Source organism: Leguminivora glycinivorella, chromosome 19 (genome assembly GCF_023078275.1).
Source record: "Leguminivora glycinivorella isolate SPB_JAAS2020 chromosome 19, LegGlyc_1.1, whole genome shotgun sequence".
In the NCBI taxonomy this organism is placed as follows: Eukaryota; Metazoa; Arthropoda; class Insecta; order Lepidoptera; family Tortricidae; genus Leguminivora; species Leguminivora glycinivorella.
Genome location: NC_062989.1, coordinates 15,696,157 through 15,721,264, shown reverse-complemented (window position 1 = coordinate 15,721,264; position 25,108 = coordinate 15,696,157). Strand labels below are relative to the sequence as shown.

The following is a 25,108-nucleotide window of genomic DNA, read 5'->3' as shown; positions in this document are numbered from 1 at the left end:
CACCTTTGATCGATACTCGGTTACTAATTCACCGATTGATGATATCGAAGGTCTATGTTTCAGCTTAAGTACAAATTATTTCGTGTGTCGGGATGTTCTCATATTTATTACTTGAAAAAGATAAATTATCAAACAAATCATTGTCATGAAATGAATCTAAACTTCTATGAGGAAAGAAAACAAATTATGTACATATGTTAGCAGCCCGCGTATGAATAAAATAAAATAAAAACACTGATATTTGGCTAATAAACAGACTAACATTATAAATTTATAACATATCATATATCAAAGCTCTATTTTATTTGCTAAAATGATTAATTTCCCAGAATAGAAAATAAATGTAATTGAATTAAATTTTCTTGGAAATTGGCGGTCATTGAGGGCTTAATAAAATAGTAGTTTTGATAATTAGTTAATAAAATTAATAGGAAAAGGGGATATGCAATTTTAATTAATTGAAATAATTTTGTGTACCACTGTAAATAAAATTAGTTAATCTAGGATTCTATGTACCTATCCATACTAATATTATAAATGGGAAAGTGTGTGTGTCTGTTTGTTTGTCCGTCTTTCACGGCAAAACGGAGCGACGAATTGATGTGATTTTTTAAGTGGAGATAGTTGAAGGGATTGAGAGTGACATAGGCTACTTTTTGTCTGCTGCGCAAGCGAAGCTGCAGGAAAAAGCTAGTCCTATTTTTTCGCGATTAACTCGAAAACTACTGAACGGGTTTTCATGCGGTTTTCATGTATCAATAGAGTTCTTTAGAAGTGTATAGGTGTATTATTTGCTAAGGTTTTGCGGTGCGAAGTTGTGCGGGTAGGTATTTATTTTTAAAAGATTTTCTTAATCTTTTTAATGTGAAACACAAATGAGGTATTTTTTCATCGACTAAACACCATTATTTACTGACAGACGAATTATCTTCTAAAATGAACAAACAGTTTTCTTCATTTACCGCGAGTGCAAAAATTGTTGCAATGATTTTGACTTCAAATTAGATGTGACAGTGTTTGGAATAAAACAACGAACGTCATTTAAACATATATTTAACAGTGACAATAAATCAATTTAACCTACGGCCGTAAAATAAGCTCGTTTTCATCACACGCGAATACTGATATGTTTCCTTAAGCCGTGTCTACACCGGTGTGGCGTGTAATGTAATATCACTTGTAAATATGATACGTAGCCTCGACGTTTGACTGGGATGAATACGGGCGATACAGAAATAAATAAGCCTTATAGGAAATTCTTATACAGGTGGACTAAGCTTTACGGTGGAGAAAGCTTGTGCTGGGCAATTTTATTCAGACCACTATATAGTCACATAATATACCTACATAGAAAACATTCATGATCATGACTTAGGAACAAATACATGTGCTGATTACACAAATAAATGCATCCACCGGGTTTAAAACCCGCTGTGCCAGACCTGTCCTCAAAATGCTCGTAGTGGACATGTACAATTGGTGTTAAGTTACTCGATGGCTTACATTACACGTTACAACCGTGTGCACCCAGCTTTAAAGTTCACTACTCTTAACAATCGAAATACTATAAATAATCCGACTACTATCACTTAAAAACATTTTTCTTTGGCACTAAAACACTTTCGAAAGAAAACTAACACTTGAAATGCTACTTAAACTTTAATAGTCCGGCTTTAAGCAGCTTTAGCCTTGTCGACACATTTCTTTCAGCGTTTTCCATTTTGAATAATGTAGAATTTTGCTGATAACCGTTTGAACACCAACTTTTCGTATTTAAGAGTAAAGTCGTTGTGTTTTCATCTCTGTAGTAAATGTCCGATTCCATGGAGTTCTTATAACTTTATATTTTGCGACATATGTGAGGACCACTTTACGATATCCTGGCAAGGACGTAGTTTTTCAACAAACTTTAAACTTTAAGTTTCAAAAACACGCACTTGTGACGTAGTCGGGTTCAATCTATTAATCCTAATTAACACCCGAAGTCGACGGCTCCGGTTCGCCGGCCAGATTCACGGCAGCCACCTCCTCGGCGTGACACCTCTTCCTGTGCTTATGCACGAAGTAGTAACTCGGGAACTTGGAGCCACAAGTCTTGCACGGGTAGTACTGGATGGTCGTCCGCGTCTTTCGGTGTCTGCACGGCCAGTTGCGATCAGGCGAGGATTCCCTCCACGCTGTGTTTAAGACTCGACTGAAGCGGACAGGGCCGTCGCACGATGCTATGTCTAAAACTGTGTTTGAAGTCCGCTTGTCGACTTCTGGTTCGATGCGTTCGACGTCCAACTCGCTAGAGGTTGTCGAAGATGGTGAGGGTGGTGGTGGTGTGACTGGGGATGGGGCTCTAGCGCGGCGTGGGACGGGTCTGTGGGCGCCGGGCGGAGGCGCGGGGCGCGCCACGCATGGGCTCGGGCCGAGCCACGCGCGGTACAGCGACAACATCCTCCGGCCGCAGCCGACTGCGGACTGCGAGTGGGACACGCGAGGCACGGCCTTTTATAGCCAGCGCTAGGGATGTGTGGGATCCTGGTCACGGCACCAAACTAGCAAATATAATAAATCAAATCTTTCATTTAAAGGAAAGTAAAATTTGTGAAATGTTTGTAATGAAAATAAAGGGTCGGCAACGCGTAGGTAACATCTCTAGGGTCTCACTCAGACCATGGTTTTTGCTGCTAACCACTAGCAATGCTGTGTGCTTTTTTGTCTCCGAAGTGGTCTAAAAACATCTATTTCATTTGTACCTATGTCACATGTTGAGTTTACTTCAAAGTATTTAAAAAATAACATGGATATGCGTTTGGCCTGCCTATACATATTTTGAAGGGCGGAGTATTTCCTAAACTCTGAAAGTTGTATACTCATTACTGATCATCGAAAAAAAACAAATCATCATCCTCCTTGCGTTATCCCGGCATTTGCCACGGCTCATGGGAGCCTGGGGTCCGCTTTGACAACTAATCCCAAGATTTGGCGTAGGCACTAGAAAAAAAAACATATATAGATATGATATTCTTGCTTTCCAGTACACACTACATTGGTATCATCTTATCTTTATATTTCTTTTAAAATTGCGAAACTAATTTTACCTTTAATATGTCGCTAGTTAGTAAACTTAAGTAATTTCATTCCCATGTTTTTTTTTAGTAAACGCAGTGCTAATTATTTAACTCATACCCCAATATGCAAATAAAGCGTCGCCCAGGGGACAATCAGGCAAATAAAAGTTGATTGTTAGTCTATATCCCCATTAAAACGGGAGCAATCTTCAGATTTCATCCCTAGGGAGTTAAGCGGCGAGGGGACCAATGTTTAACTGACGGTTGAGAAAACATCATGTTTTGAATATGAATTATTATTGGTGCTTAAAGTTTAGATAGAGGGTATTTTCTGGTTTTTCTATTGATAACTTATATGAATACGACGTGGTATAAAAAAGCAAAGTATTTTGTTTATACCACGTCGGTGGCAATTAAGAATATGATTCGCCTGATGGGAAGCCGTCACCGTAGCCAATGACTATCATCTGTTGTAGGTATATTGTTTCCCCTAGCCCTGCTAGCTATCTGTATCCGGATAGTTGGTTAGCTTTTAAAATTAAAATCAATAACCTACGGATTTGAAAAAAAAACTGTCTGTTGTCGATCACCTTATCACAGCGTACTACAGTTTACAAAGCCGGCAATGTACTTGTACCACCAATAACCATTAGGCGACAAACCAGCTCATTTGCTTTCTATAAGCAAAACTAAAAGCTATTACGAGTATTACAAGCACAGTATCAAAGTCTATCAGATTTGTTATAATTATAATCCTAGCTGTCTTTTCACTTTATCATCTAGAAAGACTTTATTTGATAATCTTAGCTATCTTCATACCTAGAGTCCCCAGGGCTTCTCCCTCTTGTTTAAACGTTGTCCTACGCAAAGAATCGCGACAGGGCATGAATATTTTACGCACGGACCGACTCTGTATTTATTTTACTATATTTTTCTGTTATCGCAAATTGAATCAAGATTTTTTTATCTTTATATTCCTTAGAGACAGGTAGTGCTGTCAATTTACGATTTTTTTAAATACGTGATTTGAAATAGGTTTTAGGTGTGAGTTTTTTTGGTCTTTTCTGTAAGTCATAAATGTATGTATGTATGTTATGGGTTAAATTGTGGCGTAGGCGAGAGGCTGGCAACCTGTCACTGCAAGGTCACAGTTTCGTTTTCTTTCAACCCCTTATTTGCCAAGAGTGGCACTGAAACTTGAGTAGTTTCATGTGCTCTGCCTACCCCTTCATGGGATACAGGCGTGATTGTATGTTATGTTATGTTATGTTATATGTTATGTCATGGATCATCATTGTATGTGTGTAATTATGTCGACATATTATATGTTGTATTTGACATTTGTGCAAATCTTCTAAGGACGCCTAAAGACGTCGTGCGTTGTCATGCCCACGACGCCAGCAACGCCTATAGTTGCTATGGCGGACGCTGTCAAAGCAATTGTTCTGCTGACAGATAAGGTTTATTTTCGTTATTTATTAGTAGAGGTATTGGCATGTAGGCCAGATTTGACGCGAGAGGCAGTGTTCAAAAGGCTAATGGGCATTTTCGCGAAAAAAGATTCAAAAACTTTTTTTTTAAGGTGGCTCGCCTAGGTTACCCGAAGCTCAGGCTGCGTTAGATGGCGTTAATCTGCAAATTACCAGTCTTATTTTTTTTGTGGAGTCGTACAGGCATTTATATACTTTCAATTATGCTTCGCGAACATTTAATATTAAAATTGACGTATTACAACAAACATTCAACTTCTCATTGTAACGTTAATCCCCTTAATGTAAATAAATTTACTATTTTACACTATTTTTAAGTACCACTCACACATACAAACAGTGTTTTTGTATTCCTTCTAGTCGATAATTTCACGCGGCGACAGCTTGTTTAAATAGCCTTGCGGTAAATACGTGCCATCGCATGATTTGCATGGAAGTACTGGGTTCGAATCCAGGACTTTTTCTCTCTTTTTTTTTTTTTAATACTACGTCGGTGGCAAACAAGCATACGGTCCGCCTGATGGAAAGCGGTCACCGTAACCTATGGACGCCTGCAACTCGAAGAGTGTCGTATGCGCGTTGCCGCCCCATTAGAAACTTGTACACTCCCTTGCTGCGTATGCACAGCAAAAAGGAGTGTACAAGTTCAAAGGAGGGTTTGGGTTGCCGACGACTCAAAGGACAATAGACGGAACAAATTAGTTCCGTAAGTCCTCCCGTCGTCAGCACCCCGCACCCTCGTTGAGCTCTGGCAGCCTTACTCACCGGCAGGAACACAACACTATGTGACACTATTTTTTGTTTTATTATTATACATAAATGTATATGTACTACTGAGCGTTTTCCACAAAAAAGATTAAAAACCTATTATCTTACATGGTAATAATTTTTGGGTTCGTCGAACTCAGAATTTCTAACATAATTATCCTAATCTGATATTTTAAAAAATTCCAAAAAGTATAGATAAATTTTAGTTTCTAAACTACGATCCGAATGATTTTTTTTTCTAATTGTTTATTTTGGATGGAGCAAGGGTAAGGGTATTCAAATCGCTTTTGAAATCTTAAATTAGTAAATGAAAATGCAATAGTTAACTGAGTAACGTAATGCTTTAAAAACTCAAGTGGACTTTTTTTATCTAAGGAGTGATTTCGATAAAATATTATATTTAGCGAGGGTATTAAAAGTTGTGTTTTATATCTCAACTTAATAAATAGAAAATCAAAATGACAATAAAAAAATCAATATGTTCTCTAAGATAAAATTGATACCTTCGGCTCTCCATTCTTGCTCGGTCAATAAAAAAAACGAAATTTATATCCAAAAAAATACAAAAAGTTTATAGAATCCTGGGAATCGAACGCACCTTCACGGCGTGACAGACGATTGTTCCCCAACGACGCCATTACATAACACGCTGTTACCGACGAAATTGGGCTATACATATATAATTATTTAAATATAAATAATAATGTCAAATCCATACTAATATTACAAATGGGAAAGGGTGTGTGTCTGTTTGTTTGTCCGTCTTTCACGGCAAAACCGGAGCGACGAATTGACGTGATTATTTAAGGGGATTTAGTTGAAGGGATGGAGAGTGACATATTAGGCTACTTTTTGTCTCTTTCTTACGCGAGCGAAGCCGCGGTCAAAAGCTAGTTTATTATAAATGGGAAAAGCTGGTTACTCTATAATCTGAAGTGGAAGAATTCGTTGTTTCACCAAAGATAATGTGTGTTTGTTTGTTTGTCCGTCTTTCACGGCCAAACGGAGCGACGGATTGACATGTTTTTTAAGTGGAGATAGTTGAAGGGATGGAGAGTGACATATGCTACTTTTGTCTCTTTCTAACGCAAGCGAAGCCGCGGGCTAAAGCTAGTACAGCACGGGAAGCATGGTCGCGCGATAGACGATAAAATATCATGCCGTCCCTGTCGCACTATTAGTAAGTGCGATTATAGGGACGGCCAGATGTTTTATCATTTATCGCGTGACCATAATTGCCTGCCTGGACCAGATTATATTGATGATAATTTGATGATAATTATTATTTGTAACCATTTAGTTAATATTGTCTTCAGTTACCGCGATAGTTACTCATGAAATAAAAACTATGAAAACGGATTAAATCACTTTTACAGCGTTCGTGGTCAACGGGTGACTGAGGAAAAATTACAATGTGCAAAAGCTACCCATATTCTTGTATATAACCATTTAGTTGTTGAAGAAAAACATTCACACAACAATAACATAGGTCAACCAGCTCAGTAAATGCAATACATTACTAATACTATGCCCACACTTTGACCTATGTATAATGTATTATACCAGACGTGTAATATTTTATTTTATCAACAAAGGCATAATAAAGGATTGTATTGTATTTTTGTATGAAAATAAAAAATAGGAAAGCAATATAGTAATAGTCAAATATTCCATTTAAAAAATATATAAAAAAAAATCCAAAAAAAGTTCAAATGATTAAAAAAAACTGCGGGATGGAACTCAGAATCACCTGCTTCGTAATCGGTGCATTTGACCAAGACGCCATTTCGATTTACATTAGCAGTGCCGAAATATACGATATGTATCTTTATTGACAAAATGCGTCATTATTTCTGAGTCTGCTTGAGTTAACTAAACCAATATCTTTAATAATTACTTGTCAAGAGCCAAGTGTCACTGATGACAATGTCAATTAAAAATGCGCGAAATATGACGGCTCTGTGTCTGTACACAAAATTTGGCACGCACATTTACGTAAAATTAATAAAAAATTCACATGGATTTGTCCATGATTTCTGTATGAAACAATGTATTTCATTCACTACCGCGACGACGGATAATGTATAGTAGATGTATGCGCATATTTTTATTTAGTTGTAGTGTGCGGTGACTAAATAAATGGTAGATGTTTTTTGTATGGAAAGCGAGCCACCTTAAATAAGTAATTTAGAGCTCATATATTGATTGAACTAGTATTTTAGCAAACCATGTACAGTCAACCAATTGGAACCCTAGGCCACTCTACAACCATGTCAAAATGACAAGCAGTAAGAGATTTCTTACAATCTGATTTATAACGTCACTATGACATAGTTCTACAGTGGCCTAGGGTTCCAATTGGTTGACTGTACCTATAGGTAGTGTTTAACCAGCGGTAACTGTAAATATCTAAACGCCGCGGTGGATGTGCTAAACCGAACCACCGTCCCGCGGGGGCTCTAAGTGAATTAAGTGTTTGCTCGCTACAGTTATCTTTTGTTCGAATACATCCATTTATAATTTTATCCATCCAATTCGAGGAGATTTCTGATTTTAGTTAGATTATTGCCGTTGTTATATAGAATTTCACCACCCCCTTTCTTCTCATGGGTGTCGTAGAAGTCGACTATGGGATATGAGTTTGTAGACGAGATGTCCTATGTCCTATAATATTTATTATTTATTTATTATTATTTTTATTGCAACCCCTTATTTGCCAAGAGTGGTACTGAAACTTCGGAGTTTCGTGTTCTCTGCCTACTCCTTTATGGGATACAGGCGTGATTGTATGTGGTAGGAATTTGTATATTTGCATCCTACCTACTGCGCCATATAAAGCTTGCCCCCGAAAAAATGTCTTCTTTAAATTTGCTTCAATGAATAAGAGTTACACACAATGCTTTCCATCACACTTGCAATTTAAAAAAATGTAAAAAGGTAAAAAAAAGTTAAATACGATTGTACCTCTAGAAATTTCATAACTTCCTCGGGAGAACGATTTTTCTGTTCGAATGTGATAAAAAAGTCTTCCAATCACGATATTTATGGTACAACGATGGTTTTGGCCAAATATTATCTCTTGTGACTGTACAAAATATCGATAGCGTATTACTCCAAGTGACTGCACGGTGTATCCCCACAGTAAAACGGGGCAATTAGCGAATCCCAGTGATCTGTGTGCAAGCTGTAATTGCCCGCTCCGCAAACTCCCGTATTGATCTTACGACTAGATACGCGGTCTAGGTATTATGAGCATTTATCAAAGTTGGGCTGGCGGTGCAGGATAGTCATAAGTTTACTTACTCTTTACTCGTTTAGCTTACAATGTGAAATGCATATTGTGTTGAACAACGGATCTCTTTGTCATAGTTATTCAAAGTCATAATTTAATGATTGCCAGATTATCATTAGTCATAATTGGGAAACTGTGAACTTTTTACGGTTTTCGTTAAGGTCGTCCATAGATGAGTAGCTAACCTAGGTTTGTTTATGGCAACCCTGAAAAGTTACGCGCATCTGAGAAAAACCAAATTATGAGTAAAGAAATTGCGGGAAAACGATCGTATATACGCACAACGTCGCTTTCGTAAAACTAGTATCTACGCCAAATCTTGGGATTAGCGGTCAAAGTGGACCCTAGGCTCTCATGAGCCGTGGCTAATGCCGGGATAACGCAATATGTTGTTATTACTGAAACTGTCCGTACCTATGTTATTGTTTTTTGTAAAATATAGCTAGAAATAATCTCTTTCACAATGCTTGCAAGTATTTCACAATAGCTTCGTTAAAACCGTATCACGACTACAAATATTATACTTTTATAATAGGCGAGACGACTAAAAAAAACTAATTAGTCCGTCAGTTAGATTATCAAAAAATTTTAGACACGTATTTTTTCTTTTTCTCGTAAACGAAAAATTACGACGGTACAGTGCATTGAAGTTTCGTGTGTCGTCACTCCTAGGTACAATTTTTACTTAGAAGTGACGTCACAAGCCCCAACTCCGGAACTTTGATGCTCTATATCTTTGTATTTTCTCATTAATTAGAAACAGCGAAAAATATGTGTTCAGTATTTTTGGACGATCTAACTGACGGACTAAACAGAATGCCATTTTTTTATGTAGTTGTCATCCATTATAATTTTGTATGATTATAACGCAACTCAAGCAATTTTAATCAAACAAAGGTTGTAATATCCATTAGTTAAAAACGTCAAAAAGCGATGTATCGCAGATCCGGGACTTAATCCGTCGCCGTGATCCCGGACACACGGAATAGCAAATCAGCTATTTGGACAATTACCCGCTGTGTCCGCGCCGGGGTCATTAGGGCTCGTCACGATGGAACCCGTGTACATTACGATACAAGTGTGGAAAAGAGGAAGTTTGGAACGAGTGACGATAAATTAAAACACGACCGGAGGGTTCATTTTAAATTGACGAAAATTGTGTAACTTACTATAGATATTTCCATTTTTTTGTGTTTTCGGTAAACGTCTTTGAACTTTTCCCAATAATTGGCGGTTGCGTCAAACCTCCTGTCACTGTTAAATCATTCGTTAAATTTTATTGTATGGGAAGTTCCATAGACGTCTGCTGCGTGACGATGATGTGTCTGTCAAATGTGGTTGATGTAACTGGCCCTAAATCGAATTTATATTACCAAGCCAAGGAGTCAAGCCAATTCCTCAATTAGGAGTGTAATTCCTTGCTGGCGGCTATATTTCCGAGGTCATATAAGCCGGCAACCTCCAAATCTAGGTTGAACAGGTATCTACTGGACGAACTCACTCCATCGTAGGCCACGTCTTTGCCTTTGGCTAGTCTGTGGCCATGAGTAAGCCCATTTATAAAAAAAAACTTTTCCAAAATACCGTACTACAAACAATAACCTATAATCCATTGGTACATATATTAAAATAAACATAACCCAATGAAATGATTGGTGTCGAGTGGTTGCTCGGTAGAATTGGCTCCCCTCCGTCGCTTGTGGGCAGTCGAGCGCGACGGTTTAACGACTTGCAAACAGTGACATCTAGGGATTACACGACAAACGTTTGACTATCCGCTGGTGTACTTTTACTTACCTATGTAATTATAGTATGTGTCTGTAGGTACTTAAATAAATGTAAACATAATCTACCCTAGAAAGTAAAATATCCTTGTTAACATGGCAACACTGCAACACCATCTTATCTGTAAGTTCACATTTTTGACACATTTGTTTTGAAGTATGTTGCGATGTGGCTAAGACGCGATGAAAAAAAAAGTCAAAAGTCACCACGACATTGGCAGAATCCACCTGGCTCAAAATAGCAAGGAGTAAAAGCCATGATAGGAAAAAAAAAAAGACGCGATGTGCCAAATCTAGCGATTAATTACGAATTGGTTGAATCGATTAGGCCCTATGTACAAGGAGGCGCTTAAGAGGGGGTCGTACGAAATCCTCGAAAAGTGCATTCGGCGTTTAACAAATGCTGCTCACATTTCTAAATTAAATGAAATAAAATAAATGTAGTTATTATCTTAAAGAGTGTGTCTACAACTTTTGACTATTCACAATCTCCAATTATTTACGGTGTAATAACTAAACCCACACAAAGTTGACCTAAAATGAGAAAAACGTATGTCGCCGTTTAGTAAACTTTGTTAAAAAATTCAATACTCTAGTTATAACATTATGTGATTCTGAAAGCCAGATAAATGGACTACAAGTTTTGAGGTTTTTTATATTTTTCCTCTCAAAGGCAACAAAGAAATTTTACCTTAAATTTAAACTATCGTAAAATTTCCATACATTCGCCATTGCTGTCAGAATTTTCCTTTCGATTAGATGCCGTGAGCGGCTCATCGGAGGCAGACGTGTCGCCGGTCGCTCCGCGTTGACAATTAAATTTGACAAATATTTTGACAGAAAATCGTGTACGTACACGAAAAACCATACCAGTGTAAAACTGTGCTCAAAATAAATAGGGTAAGTCGATAATGTCAGGTGGAGATCCAATCTCATTTAAAGTGTAAAGGTGCATGGCTTGTGCATCAAAAATAAATAAAAATATATCACATTATTAAAGAAAATAACGAACACAACCGAATGAGTATAAATGATTTCATTCTAGTTCGGTTAAATTGAAAAGAGTTTCATGTTTTCTTTTACTCATTGGAATAAATTTTCATTACGCTGGTATTAACAGTACGTCATTTTAAAAATATATATGACAGCACCTACGTCAAATTTTGTCAACCAGGTTGTATGTAAACAATTATAATTTAATTTATTTTTACATATTTAGATACTTATTAATCGATTCTTACTTAGAATAGAAGAAAGGGAAATGCGGGCGGGTATATAAGTACCTATTTATTAAATACAATATTCCGTATGGTGTGCTTCTGGTTCAAATTTTTATATAAAAAAATGTTTTAATTTCATTAAAGATTACCCTGTGCATACCACGAACACGTAAGTAACCGTAAGTTCATCGTTGTTTAGAAAGTAACGCTCGTCTTGAATGGCACTTCTCCATTCAACTAGACCAGATGTTCATGGAACAGTCACCAGCATACGTATATGACTATCAGTGGCGGGGCGTGAAAATTTTCATTGGTAAAGCCGGAGGGGTTTTTCGAATCTGTTTTGTATGGACTTCTACAGATACTAGAGAATTTTAGGGAACCCGTTGGGAATCGAGTTGTATCGACGCTCCGCCACTGATGACTATGAACGGCCGTGACAATATATCCGATTCTCTATAAAGGCCATAAGTATATGACGACATATTCCCGGCAAAAAATTGTGATGCTTCGTGACCGGCAAAAACATAGTCTCTCTTTCTAGCGTCTCGCGAGCGTAGCGTCGGGCCAACTGTATGGAAAAAGACGCCGCATCGCGTCGGCGCGGCTTAGCCATACAGTTGGCCCGACGCTACGATCGCAAGACGGTAGATGTGGGAGGGTCCTTATTCGTATAAATATCTGATCGGGTCGCTTACAAATATTTGTTTCCTTATAAAAATCTAAATTACACTCTCACTCGCATAAATATCTATCCATTGTTAAAGCAAATATATATCTTACGGGCTAGAAATCATTAATATGTAATTAAAGTGCAATAACAAACCCTACCTTAGTTGCCTTAGAGCGGTAAATTGTATGAGGTGATTTGACATCTCACGAAACACGTGCAGTATTATATTGTCATTGCATATGTCTGTCTCATCTGTTCTTAAACTATGACAACTAAACTTATTACAAATCTGATATCAGAAGCCTTTTTACAAGCTTTTATTCAACTTGCCTTGTTAGTTTGGGTCAAAACGTAGAAGCTAAATTTGACCCACTTTCCGGTTTCCGATTGAGCTGAAATTTTGCACACATATGTAAATCACGTGACAATGCAATATTATGGTATCATGGAGGTGATCTGATGATGGAGCAGAAAGGTGGTCAGAGGAACTCTGTTATGAAACGTCGTATCCCCATTGAGTAAAGTGTTTTTAGAAACATCTCGGAGAGAAAAAGATGATTGTTGAAAGAAAGGTACAGTCGGCTAAGGTAAAGCTTGTGCCAAAAATGAATTTTTTGCAAAAAAAAAATTATTATAAATTGGGAGGTGTAATTTTTTATTATCTCTGCATTTCATTGAGAAGAAAAACCGGCCAAGAGCGCGTCGGGTCACGGTCAGTGTAGGGTTCCGAAGTTCCAGGGAAAATAATATATTTAGTTAGGGGCATGAAAATGTCTGTCAAAGTTGGCATTTAAATTTATTGTATTATTTACTCATTTTAACTTTATTTTTGTGCAAAATTTTGCTCAGAATTTGTGCGTTATCCTTTTGAATGTAGTGTATACCTACACTTCTAAAGTTTATGTTCCATACATACTTACTACAATTTTCTTTTTATTGACAGACGATTTCAATTTCAATTTGATGGATAAATATCCGCGGCCTGAGGGGTGAATAGGATTAGGAATGGGGGGAATCGGGTCGCAAAGGGGGTGAATAGGTGTACGAAGGGGGTGATTAGGGTCGGAAGAGGGGTGAATTGGGATGTGTGGTCAATGGTTGTCAAATTGTATAAAAGATATATAACTTACCTAAAGTGATGTTTTTATGAATGACCTCTCTGTATATGGATGCAATTTATAAGTCAATGTATTGCTTCGTAGTTAAACTAGATACAAGAAATCAACATTTAGAAATGTTAATTACACTTCTGTCAACCTCCACGTTTCACCCATGATTGCTATAATATAAATGGATTACTTAAAATAAAAATCATAAGTATGAAACTATACAACTATGGAAGAAATAAAATTATTTTATTGAATAATTTTTGATTTGTTCTTTTTCAAGTTTATATAAATAATAAATTCTCAATTCGCTCAAAGGTTGAAAGAGACACCTTATAGGGATAAGTTCGCCTTTGTACACTATATCTATACTGTATTTATATGTCCTAACTTGTCTTATGTACAATAAAGTGTTCACATACATACATACATACATAAATTGAAATAGATATCATACACGAAAGAAAAAACGACAAGGCCTACTGATGGCCGAGCCGGGAATCGAACCCGGGTCTTCAGCTTACGCAGCTAACGTCATTACCACTAGGCCACCCGCCCGCCGAGTGGTACCCAACGAAATTTCTCTAGTGTATATTATCTCTGATAGGCACATTTTGACCACCTCGTATATGAATCTTATAAGGTCCATTTGCACCAACCACTTAACTTAGGGTTAGTGGGCTGTCAACTGTCAAATTCCATGTAAAATAGTGGGTTAACCCTCAGGTTAATCCTCCATCTTCGTTGGTGCAAGTGGCACTTAGAGGATTACGGTATAGCGAGAGACATGGCGGGTTCGATTCCCGGCTCAGCCACCAAGGGGCCTTGTCGTTCTTACTTTCGTGCGTGATATCTATTTCAATGTATAAGCATGAAAACGGTTATGACTTTATTTTCAAATAAGTAATTTTTACTGATAAACTTTTTTTGGCATTTAATTTTGTAAGGTATGCTCCCAGCCGAAGATCAGCACTGATGAAGAGGCACCAAAGAAAACACGTCCGTTCCATACAAGATTTATTAGCAGAGAGCGAAAATATAAACCTACCCACAATCAGTCGGTGCCTATAATTACTAAACTACCCACATATGTCACAAATTTATTTCAAAAAAACTTAATGTCATTATCAGTTTGCCGTTAATATTTGTGGGGTTTGAAATTGGACCAGAAGTGATATTAAAAAAAAACTATACATTTATAACCTTTTGAATTTTGGAAGTCGGTTAAAAAATCTGGCCAAATTAGAATCTTTTTTCGCACAATTGTAAAACTAAATTATCTTTACTAGTTACCTCTAAAATACTAAATGAAATGACATCTATTGCGACTTAAGTAGTTTGCATAAATTAGTAACCCAATTCATCTAGAGACGGCGCTGCAATTTGGGCTACTTAGTACATCGTTTTCTAAAGATTTTGGGTACATGGGGTCGGAACGGGTATGAACTACCGTAATTTGTGCTGAATAGGACCAAAACCGACTTTTGAACGTCGATAGCACTTTTTTTATATGTTCCATGCTAATTTTTTACACAAAAAATCTTCCAGCGGTGTGAACTTCGGTTTGTCTTTGAAAATATGTCGTTTTATTTAGTAATTTTCGCTCACCCTAACGTTGGGGTGAATAGGGAAAAGTGCTAGTGTTGACCCTTTTGGTGAGTAGTCGGTTATGTATTAATAAAATAAATTTATCGAAATCTACACATATGATAACCTTAAACCAACCTTTATAAATGGTGCTCTGACGCAGTGAACAAGTAAGTATGGTCGTGGGCAGTGCGGATAACGTGTTAAAATATAAGCGTAGTTTGTTGCTATTTTTCATGTTTAAATAACTTCTAAACTAACGTAGTGGTATTCAAGTAAAAGGTTCACAGTGAATATTAAGTAGCTTGCCAGAAATGTGTTTCTGCTTAGCTATACCTACCATTGTAAGTATTGAGTTTTGTATCACAAAGTCAAACTAGGCATTTATTACTAATGATTTACTCTGTTGGGTGCCTTTGATCACTTACATGGGGTAACATTGACCATAATGACACATAGTTGATTATTGTCTGATTATGTCACGGTACTTGTTGAGTTGAGGCAGATAATTTGATCTCTTCGTGTGATAAATATTGAAACAATTACAAATAAAGTTGGTTTTTCGAAGATGGTAGGTAATTTTTATTTTTGATCAAAGTAACCCCAAAATAGCGTTAAAGAGTTCTAATATTTGACTGTGCGAACCGTTCTTTTATCTTTTCTTGAGATAAAATACTTTTGCAAGGGGTTACATTCGATTACCATTTTAAAAAAAACATAGGGTATCAAAGTAACCCCAATGTCAGTTTAAGTTTGATCTCATAGTTTTTTTTCTGCGTACATTATTTTGTTACTTTTCTAGATTTTTAGCAGGAAAAGACTAAAAAAGTTGATGGCCCCATTTTTTTTCTTTCTTTACATTTAATGGATAAAAATACCCATTAAATGTAGAAGCTAGCTATAGCTACCCATTACATGTAGAAGCTAGAGAAGTTTAAATTCCCAAATTGGTCAATGTAACCCCAGTTTACGGTAGACACCGTGAATCTATTCTAATAATTCTTTTTTTATTTGAAAGAAAAATCGTTACGATACTAAAATATGCAATCTAAGATAAAAATGCTTTTCATATATAGTTACAAACTTAGTTCAGAATTTTTTTTCGTACAACTTTTATAAATTGGTCTACCTATCAAGTTAAAAATAATTTTCCTAGAAAGTCTTTACAAGTCCTGCTTTTGAGATTTTTTCATATTTGAGAAAACAGCCCTTATTGCCTGAAATACGGCAGTGATATTGACATTGACATTTGCTTTTTCGTATTTTGACTGCACTGTTGTATTTTTTGCCATGCTAATTTGAACCTTATCTCTGAGCGATGTTTTTTAATTTTCAGTCACGTCACAGATGTTTATGACATAACATCTAGGTATTTAGCCATTTAAAAGAAACTACAAGGGACTTTACAGACGTGGCGACTGCAACTGGTACAAGGTCTAAGCTATAATTTAAAATTATATTGTGATTTTTATATGTTTTTTTGTGTTTTATTTATTACTAAGTATGAGTTTCAACATTTTCAACTCAAGAAACTGAAATTTAGAGAAGAGACTCGGAAATTGGGTAAGATAAAGAGTCTGATGCAGATGGCGATGGCGGTATTGGGATAAGATAAGATAATATATGCGTCGATATCCGTCTTTCTTTGTGTCTCTGACTTGACTGCTGCTAGCTGTACTCTATTCATTAGGTTTTTATTTTATACACATACTTTATTTTGTATCAAACTAAATGATAAAAAAACCTAACGACCAAAAAGAATAAAGAAAATATCTGATAGTCTTTAATACAACCCGCATATACGTAATGCACATCACAGGCCTCTGAAGACCTGCAGGGCAATCATAGTCGCGCGATAAATGATAAAACATCGGACCGTCCCTAGTGCACTTACAAATAGTGCGATAGGGCTGAATGTTTTATCATTTATCACGCGACCATAATTGTCTGCCTGGAGGTATCGGCCTTCACATACGACTTTGAATAATGTTTGCGGGGATAGGCAGGCTGACGATTTTTAATCTAAGTAAGTATAGAAAAGAAACGCAAAATGAAGTGCAAAGTAATTTGAAATACACCTAGATAAACAATCAACTGAGTAAGGAACGTTATCTACATATTTAGGTAAATTTAAGTCATATGAGACATGAACAGAGAAGGAAAGCTAGATGATGCGAATTTTTTCTCTGTCTTCTTGTATGCTACCTTTTTTACAGTTTAATTTCTCAAAGGAGGTAAGTAGTTGACTACAAACTCAAAATAACACTCTTGAAAAAAATTAAGGGTCACTGACCTTTCACAGTAAATTGAGGTAGTGTGAGTGAAGGGTGTTTGTGTGTGTAATGGGGTAATTTGACAGATTCTGAAAATTCTCCCTGCTCTACCCCCTCTTAAACAAATATACGAGTTCTATCACTTACTGAAATGTCATTTGAATCGAAATGACAGACTCTGCCACAGCACTACTTAGTTTAAAAATTAAAATCAATGATAAATTACATAAATCATAATAAGTAAATCCTGCGTGATAAATTAATATCGTGATATACTCACGAACTCAAAAATGTAACATGTGTTAGATTATGTTTAAAGTAAGCGAAATATTGTTTTAAGTACTTGATTTTTTTAAAATATTATTACAGGATTTTATTTAAAATTTCATTAGGTCGCGCGAGTTTACGTTTTGTGGACGCTGTCATGTGTCAAAAATGTGAACTTACAGCTCCGGGACAATAATAATGCAGCGAATTGTCGGCAAAGTAAATTATCGCTTTGTTAACATGGCAACACTGCAACTCCAACAAACCGAGTTAGCGCCAATTACTCTGTTGGTAGTTCGATGTTAACTTTGTCAATAACACGGTTTGAGGAGACGCTTGCGGGCGCTTTTGCTTGGGAAAACGGTTTTACGGTATTTAAACACAGTACTATTTGTAAGACTAATATTATTTGATTTGTCTATTAATGAGAACTAATTGATTGGTGTAGAAGATACTTAATGAAGTCTTGTAAAAGTTTTTTTTCTGTCCCACTGTTGAACAATAGGCCTCTCCCATTGACTTCCACTACTCCCGATATAGTACCTCTCAGCCAGTTGGGTAGGAAGGTGTCTAGGTCATCCCGTCATCTGTCAGACGTGAAACGTGACGTTAAACGTGATATCCAGAATGATTTGTTAACCTTTAATTTGCCAAAAATAGTCATGGTTATTGGATCGACCAAGGAGGCTTGGGTGCTCAATAGTTCTAATGATTCTGATTCGAAAAAAAAAATCAATAAGGGTCCAGTAGTCATGTTCGTCAGGTTGAATATTTATTGTCCAATTAAAGGTGCTCTCATTTCCCCAGACTGAATGAGAAAAAGTTTTAAATTCCGAGCTTACAATTTCGTTATATTTATAAAACCTATATTTATCCAATACATAATATTTGGTTGAATCCTGAATGTGCAACACCCGGAATACAATATTAAACGTCACTGTGCGTCGGCCGTCAATTTACTAGGATTTGCAATTCGTAACTGTGCTCGAAACGTTGGTCAATTCTAGTAATTATTGTTGACATGTAGGTTTTGTTTATTTGAAAAAGCTGGGCGCCATTGTAACAGGATATTATCGCAGAGGCCGGGAAATGGTAATGCGTGGATGAGTATTCGCTGTGTCACGAAGTGAAGTTGAGTCCGATAATAAGAATTACTTTACTTCCAAACATACGACGACATCTCATGTCCACAAATCCTATCGTAAGTTTAAACATTAGCCGCAATTTACAGAAAACTTATTATTAGTTCTCATCAAAATTCCACAGTGAAGTAAAAAGACACAGTTTAACCTTTATATCCACTTTGCAGATTATATTTAAAGACTAAATATAAACTGAAGTTTGTGTAGGTTATTTGCTTATCCAGGTAACAATGTAGGTTCGATAATGTACAAACAAATCTGGCTTAATCCGTAAATCCGAATCAGGCGGACGGGCAGGCCATGCAATATTCACCGCTGCTATTGCGACAAGCACACAATAGCCTGGTTTCGCCTCTTACCGCCAGTATAAGTTAAACTGTTAGAAAATAGACAACTACACTTTAACTTTAGTCAGCTTTGGCCTTATAAAATTAGGATAAATTTGACAAGGCACCATGAAAGATTAGGACTTATGTCACTGCAATCGCTACGACATAAGAATACAACACGTCTTAGGTTGTTAAAGCAAAAATACTCTTGTTGTGATTTGACAACGACATCATGCGGTTATAGTGGCGTCACGTTGAGAGTGAAATGTAATTTTGCTTCCTCGTTATTTCTGACATTTTATTTGTATTTGACATTTTGGTCCTCACAAAATCGTTTCAAGAAAGAAGTCTATTTTTGTATGTTGCCCTCCGTGATTTTTTTCACTTAATGGTCTCACCGGAAGACCAGCGCTGGAAGTCGCCAGCAATATGCTGAGGTGAGGCCATTTCGTGGCACTTTATTCTTCTATGTCATTCATAAATTGTGTTTAACAGAATCCTATTTATACTGGTTAGTTACTTCCTCTGTGTATTTATCCGAGCGCAGACCGCTTCGCGCAATTTGCAAGCCAAAGCAGATTACCAGAGCTTAGCTCTCATTATTTATACCAGCTTATCGAGCACGGTATAACCGGTGCTTAACACTGACGGTAAAAACCGGACTTCACGTGCCGGATTAACGATAATGTTCATGAAAGCAGATCATTATTATTAATTAAAAATTGGAGGTTCATTATGAAGTTTTAATATTTTAATTTTATACCTAATTATATTTTGGAATCGGCTTGAATATTTCGTAAAGGAAACTATTATGGATATAATAATATTGATATTTTTAATATTTAGAGTGATACGATTATAATATATACCTACTTACACTGGTATTGCTATTTTGCGGTTGTTATATATTTTAATACATCATTTTAATAAATGATGGAAAACATCGTGAGGAAACTGGATTACCGGACTAATCCTAATAAGGCCTAGTAAACCTCCGGGTTGGAAGGTCAGATGGCAGTCGCTTTCGTAAAACTAGTGCCTACGCCAAATCTCGGGATTAATTGTCAATGCGGACCCCAGGCTCCCATGAGCCGTGGCAAATGCCGGAATAACGCAAGGAGGATGATGATAATTTTAATAAGTCAGATTTCTATTAGAGAACTTTTAAACGTCATTCGCTCTTATGTGACATCGATATCATTGATATTTATTCCTAGTCTTCTTATTACATTTCTCAGACGTTCTTAGTCTACATAAATTGACCTATCGATTACATAATCCAATCCTAATTATTGTTTCTCCATTGTCAACAGCCGTGATAGAGCGCATCAGCACGCCGTCAACGCCCGCCGCGGCGCCCACGCCGACGCCGACGCCAACGCCGACACCAGCGGCGTGTGCGGTCTGCGGCGCCGCCGGCGCCACGCGCGCCGTCTCGCGCTCGCGGGCGCTATTCTACGGGCTGCGGGAGGATGCCGCGGGCAGTCGCGTGTGCGACGCGTGCCACACCAGGTGCGTCCGCTGCAGGTGAGACATGCTTGCACATACTCCTTATCTCCTAGCGTCTACGAGGATCGTCTATCAATCGTGATGTCAGTTCTCAGGGCAAGTTCTTTGAGGATTTCATACCATTGAAAAGAGCTGCGTGTAGAACAAAGAAAAAAAAAAACAATTCTATTGTTCTATGAGAGGCGCTGAACCCTGTTTCTTGTCAGTTTCAGTAAAACAGTATTTAGTGTCTAAAGAACGCCATCGGCAAATGGTTACGACTCGAAGCTTCATAATCGTAAGTGTCTGCGAAGAGAGAAGTTGTGTGAAAAGAGGTCGATTGGTCGCTAATCGAACGATATATCGTCACTACTTTTAAAAAATCTCGTATCTCAGGTCTGCCGTGGAAGCGAATGATTTCTCCATTTTACCCCTAAAGGCAACTCACCGAAACTTGGATTCACCTGACACATGGTTGGATGTTGTTCTCACGTCATCTAACGAACACGTAGTCGGTGTAGGGCAGATGTTAGCACCGGGGTTTTCGCGGCATGACTTGATATATGTCACCTACAAAATAAAGGCTCCCAAGAATAAGCCCACGGTAGTACGAGTCCGTAACTATGCTCGCATGGACATTGAAAAGCTGAAGCGTGATGCCGCCTCTATTGATTGGACACCGACGTTCGCTGCACCGACAGTTGATGAAAAAATCTCTACTTTCAGCACTACAGTTCAGCAACTGTTCGATGTGCACGCCCCGGTGCGAGAGGTACGGTTACGACGACCTCCGGCTCCTTGGATTACCAGCGGTGTCCGTATGGCAATGCGGAAACGTGATAAAGCCTTCCGGACTCTCAAGCGCGATCGGTGCGATGAGAACTGGCGTCTGTTCAAAGTTGCTAGGAACCGATGCAATCAAATGGTGAGGGCTGCTAAGCGTCGGCACATCTACGAAAATGTTTTGTCTTCTTCCATGGCGGACACGTGGAAATTTCTAAGGTCTCTCGGAATCGGAAAGTCAAACTCGTCGGTAGATTGCTCTTCGTTCTCGTTGAACAATTTAAATTCTCATTTTTCTCATGCTTCGGTGCTGGACTCTGTGGTGAAACAAAATACTCTCTCCCTAATTGCTTCTCTTCCTTCTCTCGACATTTCACCATTAGAGTTCAATGCGGTTACTATGAGTGACATCAAAAAGATTATAACCTCCATTAATTCGAACGCTGTTGGTCATGATGGTATTGGACGGGCAATGATCATTCCTATTGTCGACAGTGTTGTGCCTATAATTACCCACATTGTAAACTCTTCTATCCTTACTGGTGTTTTTCCTTCCACTTGGCGCAAGGCTTACGTAATTCCGCTTCCAAAAAATTCTAACCCTACCTCTCTTAGTCACTTTCGACCCATCTCTATCTTACCGTACTTGTCAAAGATTCTTGAAGCCGCCGTTTATGATCAAATCTCTAAATTTATTTATCACAATTCGCTCTTGTCTCCATACCAATCTGGGTTCAGACCTGGGCATAGTACCGCAACAGCGTTACTCAAGGTCACTGAGGACATACGGCTGGGCATGGAATCTTCCAAAGTCACTGTCTTGGTCCTCATTGACTTTTCGAATGCATTTAATGTAGTGGATCACGATCTCCTCCTTGCTGCCCTCTCTCATTTGAAAGTCTCACCGAAAGCAATCACTTGGTTTGCCTCGTACCTTTCCTGTCGGTCCCAGACTGTTCGTGTGGGCCCAGCCCAGTCTGACTAGAATGACTTAAGCACAGGGGTGCCACAGGGAGGTATTCTGTCCCCTCTTTTATTCTCCGTGTTTATTAACCTCATTACATCCAAGTTTAAAAGCCCTCACCATTTGTACGCCGACGATCTGCAACTGTACGCCCAAGCTGAAGTATCTCAGTTAAATGCAACTATTTCTGTCCTCAATGATGACCTGGCTCATATCGCTGACTGGTCGCGTAATTTTGGTATATCTGTTAACCCTTCAAAGTGCCAGGCCATCATTGTGGGGAGCTCGCGTCAACTTTTTAAGTTGGAAGCTGTTCCAGTCGCATCGATCATGTTTGACGGCTCGGTGATCCCAGTCTCTAATCAAGTAAAGGACCTCGGTCTTATAATTGACAAAAATCTTTCATGGGATGGCCACCTCACAGAAGTCACGCGTAAAGTCACTGCAACACTACGTTTTTTATATAGATTTAAGCACTTCTTGCCGGTGAGTACCAAGAAATTATTGGTGCAAGCCTTGATTTTGCCATTGATCGATTATGCTGATGTGTGCACTACCAATGTTACCCAGGATTCTCTAAATAGGCTCGAGCGTACACTCAATAATGGCATTCGTTTCATTTTCAATTTGCGCAAATTTGACCATGTCTCGCTTTATCGCCACAGACTTAAATGGCTTCCTGTACGTCAGCGCAGATCTCTTAGAGTTCTGTGCAGCCTTTTTCTATTTTATTTGATCCTTCCGCTCCCAATTATCTTAAGTCCAAATTTAACTTCATGACCCCCGTCCGGGCTGTGAACTACGTTCCTCCCGATCCCTTGTTCTTGCAGTACTTCCTCACCACAGTGGTTTCCTCTCAAATTCTTTCACTGCACAAGCTATTCGACTCTGGAATGCACTTCCCCTGACTATAAGACAGGCCCCAAGTAAGTTAATTTTCAAACGCATGCTGCACCAGCATCTGCTGAGTGCGGCACAAGTTAATTAGTTCTCCTTCGCCCATATGCATAATGTTTATAATATATTATTTGTATGTATATTTATATTTATATTTGTGTATAAGTATACGTGTAATGATATGAATGTATTATTTATGTATTATATTGATTGTATGTAAATAATATTGCTATACTTGTCAATAGTTGTCATGCTTTCTAAATTTATTATTCTCACTGCACCCACATTCGCGAATTTTATCTCACGCAGCTCCTCAAAGTTAAAACGCAGTAAGTCTATATGCATTCCATACATACTTACTACAATTTTCTTTTCATTGACAGACGAAGATACAAGTTTTTTAAAAAGTAGTGACGATATGCATAAATAACAATGTTTTGATACGAGTATACAAAAGCTTAGTTTAATAGTGTTTCTTGCAATATTTAGTCGTGCACAACCACATATCTTATGTGGCGCAGTCGGTAGGATGCGAGCATATGTCCAAGAGCAAACCTGATGTCCAAATACATTTTCTTTTTGCAACTCTTAATTGTGTCGCTTAACTTCAAAACTGGGTAAATCCATTCTGTTATAAGGTTGATTATCTTTCAGATCATATTATATATTTTTTATATTCAACCTTAAAGTAGAATGGATTTACCCAGGTTTGAAGTTAAGCTACACAATTTTGGTTTACATCGCTATATTCCAAAGACGATCAAATCTCTGAGGGTTTCACGAGTTTCATCGCCCCAGCGGTATCTAAAAGCGATATGAACTCAGTTATCCCCAAAATCGCCCGGAATGGAGAAAACTGACAAGGAGATCACACCCTAGATGATGGGAATGATGCAGATGATGTATCTAAAAGTGGTATTTGTTGCAGGTACACTTGGTGTCCGTCGTGTCACGGGCCGAAGGTGCGCGCGAAGCGCCTAAGGCACCTGCCGCCCAAGTGGCACGACCTCTCGCCCGAAGTCAAGAAACCTCTTCTGGACGAGTGGAGTAAGTTCCTTTTTATCTACGACAGCCAGGCAATCGTGGTCGAGCGATAAATGCCCTATCGCACTTATGTGTCGCAAATAGTGCGATAGGGACGGCCAGATGTTTTATCGTTTATCGCGCGACCACGATTGCCTGCCTGGACATGTAATATTACACATTTTACACAACTGATAATAAAGGTCACAGAATAGTTCCCAATTCAGCGTGATGCTAGCACTGATCTTCCATTCTTCCCTGACATTATTTATTCTTCATCTTTCTTGTAGGTCATTTGACAGACTTTCGAGGATATTTTGGTTTTTGTTAGCTCGACATCTCAGAGCCTTCAAATCAGCCTACTATCTTTTTTAAGATCTTGAAAATTCCTTACCCCTCTTTTTTAATTGACTTACCTGAATACTTGTACCTGACTTCAGAATTTATTTATCTAATCTAATCAAATGACAAATTGCACCTTACCTTATATTTAAAGACAAAGAGGTACAAAATACCTCATTTCTCGAATTCCTCATTTAACAGAGTACCTACAGCCCAAATAGGTACTTGACAGTACCTTCCTTTCTCACATTACAATTCTCCCACAGACATCCCAAGCGACCTCAGCAAATGCTGTCTCAGCTGCTTCAAGAAGATCACCCGCTGGCTAGAAACAGTCGGCGAGCACCCAACCCCCGACCCGACCGAAGAAGAAGCCTCCAGATTCAGGACACTACTCAGAGAACATGGGACTTCCTGGGAGAAAATGGCTGCCGGCAGCGGGAAGACCCCTGCTAGCTTCAAGGCGTTTTACTTCACGTATCGGAAAAAGTTGCAACTAGATGCACTGGTGGCGGAGAGACCGCCGCCGAAGGGCAGCGATACTGATGATAGGTAAGTTTCTGTGTTATTTACACATGTGTGGTGGTTAGGCTGTGAGAGTATGGGATATCTTGGGAGAAA

The 25,108-nt window shown here is 38.1% G+C and overlaps 1 protein-coding gene across 1 annotated transcript in view; it reads left to right on the top strand.

The window, feature by feature from the left end:
- Positions 1-25,108, top strand: part of LOC125236786 (nuclear receptor corepressor 2-like) — a 211,208-nt gene that overhangs the window by 184,120 nt on the left and 1,980 nt on the right. The window contains exons 14-16 of the mRNA XM_048143712.1: positions 20,304-20,517; positions 24,051-24,169; positions 24,754-25,039. Coding sequence (XP_047999669.1) covers positions 20,304-20,517; positions 24,051-24,169; positions 24,754-25,039 — 619 coding nt within the window. The remainder of the gene's footprint in view (positions 1-20,303; positions 20,518-24,050; positions 24,170-24,753; positions 25,040-25,108) is intronic.